The sequence below is a fragment of the Petromyzon marinus genome, chromosome 56 (assembly GCF_048934315.1).
Source record: "Petromyzon marinus isolate PM22_M1 ecotype Great Lakes invasive population chromosome 56, UKy_Petmar_22M1.pri1.0, whole genome shotgun sequence".
Lineage (NCBI taxonomy): Eukaryota > Metazoa > Chordata > Hyperoartia > Petromyzontiformes > Petromyzontidae > Petromyzon > Petromyzon marinus.
Genome location: NC_133722.1, coordinates 4,515,154 through 4,525,802, shown reverse-complemented (window position 1 = coordinate 4,525,802; position 10,649 = coordinate 4,515,154). Strand labels below are relative to the sequence as shown.

General features: G+C 55.4%; 1 protein-coding gene across 1 annotated transcript; it reads right to left on the bottom strand.

The window, feature by feature from the left end:
* Nucleotides 1–1,996: 1,996 nt before the first annotated feature.
* Nucleotides 1,997–9,298, bottom strand: LOC116954730 (syntaxin-17). Its single transcript, XM_076052491.1, has 7 exons — nucleotides 9,179–9,298; nucleotides 8,392–8,543; nucleotides 7,880–8,057; nucleotides 4,782–4,906; nucleotides 3,730–3,783; nucleotides 3,106–3,204; nucleotides 1,997–2,870 (listed from the first exon to the last, which is right to left on the bottom strand). The coding sequence occupies exons 3-7, from the start codon at nucleotides 7,989–7,991 to the stop codon at nucleotides 2,673–2,675; spliced, it is 588 nt and encodes a 195-aa protein (XP_075908606.1). The 5' UTR covers nucleotides 7,992–8,057; nucleotides 8,392–8,543; nucleotides 9,179–9,298; the 3' UTR covers nucleotides 1,997–2,672.
* Nucleotides 9,299–10,649: the final 1,351 nt, after the last annotated feature.

Here is a 10,649-nt window from a genome sequence, read left to right as displayed (position 1 = left end):
ATCGTGGGACAGCCACCGTGATGGGCCTGCCTCGAGTTGATGATTACAGCTTTGTCCTGATTTCTTGAAGAACTTCCTCGTCGACTGCAAAATAAAAGTTCCTTTGGACGATTTGCAGAGTTGCCCGCGTACACCCTCCCCCCCTCTCCCGGGGGGGAAGAGGGGTGGGGAGGGGGGGCAGCTCCCCACCCCCCCCCCCCCCAACAGGAGCCACCTGGCCCCCACCCCCCAGTCCCCGTGATCCCGTGCGGCCGTGCCGCTGCCTCCCAGTGGATTCCAAATCGACTCCCGAAACGAGATGAGACGGGGATCGCGCGGGGGCCGCCCCCGCTGATCGTCGTCGTTCACCCAGCACAGCCCCGCCCTGTCCCCGGCGCCTCTTTCAGAAGGCCCCGGCAGCCCCCACCCCCAAAGTTAATAGCAGACGCCAGGCGGGACGGCCGCTGGATTCGAACCGCGAACCTCTTCTGCAGCACGCGGAGATCGCTCAGCGCGCTCGCCCCTCCCCCCCCCCGAGTCGTGTGACTCAGCGGGGGGGGGGGGGGGGCCGTTCGGATGACGACGTCGTGGGTGGTGATGGGGGGTGTCTCAGGCTGCCCTAGCTCGCACGGGGAGCTCGGTTTGTGTCTTTGTCGTGTACGTGTCGGTGGGGGAGGGGGTGTTACTGTGTGTTTTCTGGCGAGTGAAGTCATTCGTTTTTAGCGTCCCTCTCGCGTCACCCCGAGATGTTCCGGCTCCGTTTTCCCTGGGGGGGGGGGGGGGCGCCCGCCGTTCGCCGTGGCGAGAGTGACCCTCGCCAGGCACGCGGCTCGCTCCCACTGTGAACAAATCGCTGCGATGGCGATGTCCACAGTTAGCCGTGTTGGCATCTGTCACTTGTGTATGTAGAACGTCTTTCGCACCGTCCGTAGGCAAGCCGTGCTAATCGGACGTTCCGGCGTAAGGACAACTAACTAAAAAAAAAATCCGATGGCGTTTGGCGGCCAGACGGCGATGGGGGAGCGATCGTGCGCCGGTGGCGAGCGTGGCCTGCGATGGTCACGGCATTACCACCACGCGCACGCGAGCAGATTCTGCCCGTTCCACACCTCCGTCCTCTCCGCATGAGCGTGCAAAAAGTTACACGCCCCACGCGGCCGTCTGTCTGGTGGGAGTGCTGCATTTCGGCAGCATTGCTTCGGAAGGCTGATGGGGGGCATGTGTAAATATTGTGTGTTTCACGTGGAAGGACGGATGTGTGTGTGTGTGTGTGGGGGGGTGGTGGAAGGAGAATTGCCTGCTGAAGTCGTTTCATTACTTCCTTGCCCATCTTGACGACGCTCGCGACTGCTTGTATGTGATGTTACGAAAGCCGGCGACTTTAACAGACGGCGTAGACGCAACGAAGCGGCGTTTGCGTAAATGACGACGCGGCGTTGATGATGCTGCGACATCATCTTCGGGAGCCGAGGAATGCGCGGGTGGACACGCGGTGCCGTCTTCGCGTGCCTTCACCGCGGCAGCGGCGGCGATCCGCGGATGTTCCAACCTGCGGGCTTTGGTCAAATCCCAGTGAAATATTCCTTGGGGGGGGGGGGTGGGGGGGTGGGGGGTGGGAGCTCCATGGGTGGTAGATGATTCTCAAGAGTTTCTGTAGCAGCAGAACTCAACCTCTAGATAATCTTTGGGTAAGGCACGGTGGGAGGGGTAATGGGTGGGTGGGGGCAGTAGGGGGGGGGCGGGGTGGAGGGGGTGGGGGGAAGGTACTCCGTGAATAAAATGACTTATTTTATTGTTTTTAAGCGACAGATTCTTCTTCTTTTGTGGCCGCTTCGCTCGTTGCAGTAGCAGGGAGAGTGCAAGGTTGTGCCACCACAGGATGGTGTGAAGCAACTTGGAGGGTGGGGGGGAAGAGGTGGCCGCGAGCAAAGCCTTGTTGGGTGCCGCTTGCAAGGATGCCGTGCCCAGCAGGGGGTGCGGCTGCCACGGGACCCGTTCGCGGGGAAGGAGGCCAAAGTGACGCCTTTGCTCGTTTATTTTGTAACTCGTAATCTCCACAGCAACATCACGTGCTCGTCACGAGCCCAATGTGCAAAAAAAAAAAACCGTTACTTTTGTGCAGTCATTGGTGACTGGGCCGAGACCATCAACAACAACATCAATAACTTAACATTCATAACAGCGCGTGCCCCAAACACCTCCGCAACTCCCATCGCTTTACTTCGCATCTCCCTTCAGACCTCCACAAAGTGCACGCCCCCCCCCCCCAAGCAGCAAAACAAACCCTAGCCTCCTAGGAAAACATAATTTGCCCCGTGTGCCTAGCGCACCGCAGGGGGCATGGCCGGCTACCTCGCCTGGCACAGGGAACATCGCCAGTTGTTGGACGACGGTCACACCGTTGTTTTATTTCTCAGGAATCACAGGAGGTGGAATGGAGCCAAACTAAGTGCAGGGGTCAAAGAGAGAGAGCGATGGTTTTGGTGCAGTCCCCGGGTGGCCAGGCCGAGACCACAGGCTCCTGACGCAACGCCGGAGGAGCCCTCGGCAGCCCCAAGCCCACCCGGGTCACGTCAGTCAACCTCGACATTAAGAAAAAAAAACTTCTCCAGGACCAGCACTGCCAAAAAAAAGGAGTGTCGGGGGGGGCTGACGTACAGCCCCCCCCACGGGGCGGCCACGTGGGAGCATCACTAGTCCCGCTTCTCCCGCTCCTGCCTCCTTTCGCGCCGCCTTTCCTTCCACTTCTGGATGATCGTTCCGCCCGTGAAGCCGATGAGGCTTCCGCTGATGGCGGCCGCGATGGCGGCCACTTTGAGTCCGGTGAGGAAGCCGAGGGGCCCGGCCACGACGCCGCCGATGAGAGCCCCGGCCATGGGCCACGCCGCCACCTGCGTCGCGGGAGAACCAACGTCAGCTCCCGCTAGCCGCCGCCGCGGCGGTGATGCCATCGGCACTACGGATGCCCAATTTACCCAGCGGAGCCCCGCAACTCTCAGGAGAAACCGTGTACTCGAGCGGACACCCGCGGAGGCTCAGACACCCACGCACCCCACCCCATGAGGAACCCGATAAATTTACACACCCCCCCCCCCCTTAAAACGGTGCCACGGAGTGGCGACGCACCATGGCCAGGTCCCGCACGCTGTCGCCCTCGCCGCTCCGCCCGGGCCGGCCCGTTCCCTCTGTGCCACCACCACCTCCTGCTCTTCTCCTCAGGATTCCCTGGGTGTTGGGGGCAGGGGTGGGTGAAGGGGGCGTGGGAGGAACACGGGTTGGGGGGGGGGGTGCAGGGGTGGGGGGGGATCGATCAAATGTAGTAAGACGATGGACTGAAGCTATTCAAACGGTTACAAGTCCCATAGATTAGAGTGGCTGGGTGGGTGCGAGATAGTGAATTCGGTGGATGGGTGGTTGAGTTGAGAGGATGGGTGACAGTATAAATAGCACACCACGCACAGCTGTGCTGCTCAGACAGCTGGGATCCAGGACTCCCCATCCACATGCCATGCGTGCCATGCCACAACCAGCACCACACACTGCACGTACAACATTCTCATGAGGCCTTGTCTAGACCACAAACTCATAAGAAGAGCTCATGTGTGGCCATCCCTTCAGGCATGCCAGTACAGGCGCTCCTTTGCTGGGAATATTCAATGGTGCGGTCTTCAGAGGTGCTGGCTAACAGCACTTGCCCCAACAGTTTGTTAAGGCTATACGGGGGATCTTTATCTTTGTGTGTAAACTCACCGATGGCAAACGGACTTGCTTGTCGTGAAGCAGCTCCAAGAGCTCCTCCAAATCCTGCCAAAGATGAATCCCCAAAACACACACACACATGAGCACCGATCAGACAGCGTGTGATCGTCTCCACGGTTGCGGAGCACAGGAGGCCCAAAAGCAGAAGCGGCCAGCAACAAACAGCACTGGAGTTGTAAAAGAAGATGAGATTAACGGGTTCCTTGAATTGAGCGAGGGTTTTTTTTTTTTATTGAGAGCTTGGGGGAAAGACGACGATGATGGGAGGGAATTTGTAGAGTGGAGCAGTGTGAGGGCAAGGGGTGGAAAGAGAAAGGGAGGTGACCTGCAGTGTGGTGGTTAAGCGAGCGAGTGAGTGGGTGTGCGAGTGGGTGTGCGAGTGGGTGGGTGTGCGAGTGAGCATTGTAACCTGCAGTGTGGTGGTTAAGCGAGCGAGCGTGTGGGTGTGCGAGTGGGTGGGTGTGCGAGTGAGCGTTGTAACCTGCAGTGTGGTGGTTAAGCGAGCGAGTGGGTGTGCGAGCGGGTGGGTGGGTGTGCGAGTGAGCGTTGTAACCTGCAGTGTGGTGGTTAAGCGAGCGAGTGGGTGTGTGAGCGGGTGGGTGGGTGTGCGAGTGAGCGTTGTAACCTGCAGTGTGGTGGTTAAGCGAGCGAGTGGGTGTGCGAGCGGGTGGGTGGGTGTGCGAGTGAACGTTGTAACCTGCAGTGTGGTGGTTAAGCGAGCGAGTGGGTGGGTGTGCGAGTGAGCGTTGTAACCTGCAGTGTGGTGGTTAAGTGAGCGAGTGGGTGTGCGAGTGGGTGTGCGAGTGAGCGTTGTACCCTGCAATGTGGTGGTTAAGCGAGCGAGTGGGTGGGTGTGCGAGTGAGCGTTGTAACCTGCAGTGTGGTGGTTAAGCGAGCGAGTGGGTGGGTGTGCGAGTGAGCGTTGTACCCTGCAGTGTGGTGGTTAAGCGAGCGAGTGGGCGGGTGCCGTTTTGTCACCGAGCGGGTAAGTTGAGCGAGTTCAGCGAGCCTCTTGCTGCGAGTCACGTGGAAGGGTTCCTCACCAGCCGCAGAGTGGTCCAAGACTCGGACGCAGCGTGGCCCTGTGGCCTCTCCGGCAGGGGCGGCCTCGGGGCGTCGCCCTCCTCCCTTGGCCCCGCCTCGAACTTCGACATTGGGTTCTCTTTAACTAAAAGACAACTTGCAATTAGCATTGCGATTTTGTAAACGTGCACAACTCTTCTTGAACAGGTCGAGACTCGAGGTCAGCAGGGAGGCGCAGTGTTGACACAGTAAAGAGGACCTGGGTTCGATTCCCTACTCGGGTGCATTAATACGTGGAGTTCATGTCCTTCTGGTGTTTTGACTTCAAACTTTCGTGACTGCAGGAAATTAATATTCTTGCTTCTTTCGGTAAAGTCACGTAAATAGAAAACAAAAAAAATCTTTCAAATGAAATACAAAAATTACATTGAAAATCATAAAAGCTAAAAACCCACAATAAAAATGTAAAAAGTTAAATCGAATTAAAAATAAATTGATTTAAAGCTTTCGTGACTGCAGGAAGTCATATTCTTGGTTCTTTCGGTAAAGTCACGGAGAAGGAAAACCAACAGCCTCGTCATACAAACCAACTTCTGATTCAAGCGCATTAATTAATCAAACCAAACAGTTGTCGATTTAAAGCTTTCGTGACTGCAAGGATTCATCTTCTTGGTTCTTTCAGTAAAGTCACGTAGAATGGGGATAAAATAATAATAAAAATTCTCAGCGATCTTGCTGTGACTGTCCCACCTGAAGACGGAAGCTTGTGTTGCCTCCGAAACGTCGTGAGAATTTTTTATTTTATCCTCATTCTACGTGACTTTACCGAAAGAACCAAGAAGACAATCAGTTCTCGTTGAAACCTTCTGCTGCCAGGCCACCAAGATTATACGGCTTACCAAAAAAATACAAAGTAGATACACCCCTTCGTCCCATAGTCTCTACTATCAACTTCCCCACCTACAAACTGGCTCGTTTTCTGTCTGAAATCCTGCGGCCTTTCACTGGAAAAACCACCTCTGCGGTACAAAATTCTACTCACCTGGTATCGACAATCAAGGGTATTTCCCTGTCCCCAGACGACCTGCTTGTCAGTTTTGATGTAGTTTCCTTATTCACCAAAGTCCCTGTACCTGACATCGCAATCATTGAAGACTTGGTTCATCAAGGACTAAACACTGAGGTACCCTCCCTGGTGAGACACTGCTTAACCAATACATACTTCACTTGGAATGGAACTTTCTACAAACAAACTGAGGGCACCCCAATGGGCTCCCCGCTATCTCCGGTTGTAGTGAACATTTTCATGGAGAAATTTGAGACTGACGCCATCCAGACTGCCACTCTGCGCCCAACTTTATGGAAGAGGTACGTGGATGACACTTTTATCATCTGGCCACATGGCCGGCCTGCTCTAGACCAATTCCTCGACCACATGAATTCCATACACCCAGCCATAAGATTTACCATGGAAGTCGAAAAAGATGGCAAGCTACCTTTGTTGGATGTCCTAATAAAAAGAGACCTGACGGTTCAATGAGCCACTGTCTACAGGAAAGCTACCCATACGGATGCTTACCTGAAACCGGATTCCCACCACCATCCATCCCAGAAGAATTCCCTCATCAAGACTCTACACCATGCATATCCGATCAGGAACACACAGCCAGTGAACTCAAGCACGTACACCAAGCTCTTAAGGCTAATGGTTACTCCGACTACACAATCCGCAAAGCTATCACTCCAACCATGAAGGACCCTCTTGAGCCATTCAAAACCATCACTTTACCCTACATTGCTGGGATCACAAAAAAGATCTCCACAATCTTGAATAAACACAAGATCCAGGTCCGATTCAACACATTACATAAAATCCGTGATCTGGTTCCGTCTGTAAAAGATGTGATTCCGGACATACAGTACCCTGGCGTCTACAAACGAAGTTGCCTCTTTGGTAGTAGTTACATTGGAGAAACCAAACGACATGTCTCGGACCGCATCCGTGAACACAAAGCAGACCTAAAACACGGTAGGACCAAAACCTCGGCCGTGGCAGATCACTGTTATAATTCAGTAGGCTCACATGACATTGACTTCTCCAAGACAGAGGTTATCTGCAAGCCATCTGGCTACCATGAGAGATTCGTTCATGAGGCTATCCACATATACAAACACAGACAATTTCAACCGAGAAGATGGATTCTGGCTTAGCAATCATTGGAAGGATTTGATAAACCATTTCGGGTCTTAATTGATTGTTCACGCTTACGGTGGCTTTCAGACTGCATCCATTATTTTCATCTCCCCCCTCCTCTTTTCCGAACATAGATGGACTCGTCCATCTGAACAAACTGTCAAATCGCTCTCCGTGGTGCTAATGTTAAAAAAACGCCACTTTTAAAAAATGTTCTTGCTGTGGTTTTCACACCTGATGATGATTGCTTGTGTTGCAGTCGAAACGTCGTGATAATTTTATTGTTTTATATTTTTATTATTTTATTGTTTCCCTTCTACGTTACTTTACCGAATGAACCAAGAATATAAATTGAAAATAATTATTTTCTATTTATTTTAAATTTTCATTTTAAAATGTTATATTTTTTTAATTTTACTATTTTTATTGTGGGTTTGTTTGCTTTAATTATAAAAAAAAAATATTTTTTATTTGAATGTTATTTTATATTTGTATTTTTTCTATTTTGTCTTCTATTTACGTGACTTTACCGAAAGAACCAAGACTATAACTGGTGTTGCCTAAAAAAATTACTCAATCGCACAACAGCAACATTGCCCTCGACTGCAAAAAAACCGTATGGGAGACCGAGGCTTTTCTGGATAAACAAGCAGAGCAATAATAAATGAATAATGATCCTGACAGTAACACAGAGACTGCTCTTTGTCCACTGGCATCATCCGGGGGTTAAAGGCCAGCGCCGCCTATCGACATCGTTTTCCGCGTGCGGCAGTGGCGGGCAGCACAAGCTCGGCTTTCTGCGGTGCAAACACAACCATGGCGCTTCTTCCCGAGCCATGCCGGACCCGGCTTGGCCCAGTGCGGTGCGGACGAACGCAGTGAGAAAGGGTCGTGGACGGGCACAGGCGTCCCCCGCTCACGCACACTCAACGGGGAGGCTCTGCGGTCCCAGCTCCTCCGCGGCGGCCGAGGAGGAGAAGCGACGCCGCTCCGCGTAGCCGGCAAACTCGCCCGGCGACGGGCAGCTGGTGAACATGCGGTCTCCCCGCCGACGGCAGCTGCTGTCCCCCCTCGGCGCCGCTCCCCGCTCCGCGGGAACCTGCGGAGTCACGACGGAGCCGTCGTCCGCCGCGATGATCGATCGTCCACTCCGCACGCGGTCGATCACGTGGCCGCCCCCCCCCCCACAATCATGCCTCCCCCCGAAGGCGGGAAAACCCCTGACGCGCCACACACCCAGCCCGACGCGCCCGACGATGCCGACGAGCCTCGCCCGTCACCTCGCGTCCGAGCGGCACGCGGGGAACAGAGGCGGAGGCACGCCTCCCCCGTTTCTCGCGCTATCCGACCCGCAGCAAAACACTCTCCCGCCAAGCACACCGTGGGCCGGGAAGCGCCGTGTAAACCGGGCAGGACTCCGAGCGGCACTCACCTGGGGGCCCCTCCGCCCCCCAGCGCCAGCAGGAGGGTGACGGTGAGCCCGGCCTCGCGCCGCGCGGGCCGCACCGTCCGCTCGAACACCAGCCCGTCGCCCGGCACCACCAGCTCCCCGCAGCTTCTCCACCTCCCGCACGTTCATCAGCAGTTGCTGCGCCATGCCGCGCACACAGAGACGGTTGGGATTTTCCCGCTCTCGTCAATTTCTCCATTTACGTTCTTTCATCTCCCCCCGCCCCCCCCCCCCGCCCCACAAAGTTTATCCCGATTAGGGAGCTGCCACAGTGGGGGGGGTTAAGGTTCAGCGCACTGGACTTGCAATCCAGGGGCTTCCGTTTCAAATCAATCTCCCGGCAAGGCCAATTGAAACAATGGTGCGGGTTTCTTAAATCCCCACCCCCCCCGCCCCCCAGCTTCATAAATTTGTGCAACCGCAGTCTGTGATCACGTGCGGTGGGGTATGGGTCCATAAATAAAGATTTTTGGGTTAGAGCGCGTTATTTATAAATGTGTCGTAACCCTCCACCACCCGACATGGCCAATCGGTAAAAAAAGACAAAATAGTTCACTACATCAGTGGATTCACTCTTCAACACACCGGTGGGCTAAAGTAGTGAACTATTTTGTCTTTTGTCAACGTGACACTTTTTTGCCGATTGGGCCGTGTCGGGCGATGGAGGGCTATGCCACATTTATAAACAACGCGATCTCACCCAAAAAAACGTTTTATTATAAATAATATTGGTCGCGAAAAAGCCGACGTGTTAAAAGTATGGGCACGCAAACCTCTTCCAACACGTCTGGTCGGCGTGGAAGAGGAGACCAAACACCAGGTATTGTGGAGGCCCCTTTCCACCAGCGGTGGATAGATCGTGGCCGACGACAACGGCGAGGAGTTCTCACCTGCACCGTGCGCCGAGCGTTCACCTGCTCCTGGTGAAGCCGGTCCCACTCGCACTGCCGGCACAGCTGCACGCGGCACGCGGGCAAAGGTCACGGTCAAGAGGTCTTCGCGGTCAAGAGGCCAAAGGGTTCTTGTTAAAGTTGTGGGTTGTGATTGAGCGCGGGGTCGGGGGTCGGCGGGGCACCCTCTCCACGTTGAGCCGGTGCTTGTCGAGGCGCTGTGCGTCGGTGGGGATGGCCACCTTCACGAACTTCTGCAGCAGTGGCTCGAGGCGCGGGAACGGAACGCTCGGCGGCGGAGACGGCGCGGGGCACTCGGCGGCCATCGCGACGCGCTGGAGGGGGGGGGGGGGGGGGGGGGCGGACCGCAAGGGTCGGGGGTGGTGGTGGGGGTGGTGGTGGCCGGGCACAGAGACAGAAACACGGTCACTTTCGGGACATAGTGCTCATCGCGAGTAGCGCCTACGAAGGCCGGCATGGCACGCGACCGGCACCGATCCCGGGCCCCAGCTTTGACTCCCAAGCGGCGATGTTTACGCATCGCACCAGGCCAAGGCGAACCAAGTGGGGGGGGGGGGGGGGGGGGGGGGGGGGGGGAAGGCTCGCGAACCAGTTCAGGTCATCGTTACCGGTGTTGGTGGCCGTGATCGGGAATCAAACTCCGGTAGCGCCGGGGGTTGGGCAGCGCACCGAGCTAACCAACACGCTGCCGTTGCCCCGCGAAACGCACACGGACAGCCAGCCCCATTCGTCACGTGCTGTTCTGGGGGTGGGGAACAGGCTCGGGGTAGGCTCCCTCGGGTTAATGGGTTCACATCGGGTAACAGTCGATAATAGCGGCCGGTGCGCCGCTAATGAGTTGCGCGATAGGTTCAGGCGGCGGAGCAAGGGGAGGCAGCAGCATTAGCATTGTGGGGAGAGGCGCGGGGGCTCATGTAGGATGTTCAGAAACGTGCGGAGGTAAAGGCGCAGCACTGCAATTGCTCCCCCGCGCCACCGAGTACCCACACTTTTTCCCACCAAGGCGCGACCTGGCGATCGACCGCACGTGTGAACGCCGATAAATTAATAAATTCATGTCCAGCAACAACGAAGAGGCGGGAACAAAATCGCTAGACCGGTGAAGGGCAAATTCATATTTTATTTCCCTTCCCCATTATACTCCGTGTTGCAATCGGCGCTCGTAATGGGGTTTTTTTTTTAATCCCCAAATTTTATATCCCGATTGTGCCATCGGTGTTTGTCAAGGGGCCGTTCATAAATGACGTCACGCTTTTTGGACGATTTTTGACCCACACCCCCCCCCCCCCCCCCATCGTCCACACGGCGTAACAAAAAAGTCAGACCCCCCCCC

What these genes read in the sequence shown, in the direction of transcription:
- LOC116954730 (XM_076052491.1), bottom strand. Translation starts at nt 7,991, where the DNA reads ATGTTCACCAGCTGCCCGTCGCCGGGCGAGTTTGCCGGCTACGCGGAG. An exon ending in GCAGAGCCTCCCCGTTGAGT is followed by an intron (nt 4,907 to 7,879) that starts GTGCGTGAGCGG and finishes GTTGTCTTTTAG; the next exon opens with TTAAAGAGAACCCAATGTCG. An exon ending in GCGTGCGGGACCTGGCCATG is followed by an intron (nt 2,871 to 3,105) that starts GTGCGTCGCCAC and finishes CCCGCGACGCAG; the next exon opens with GTGGCGGCGTGGCCCATGGC.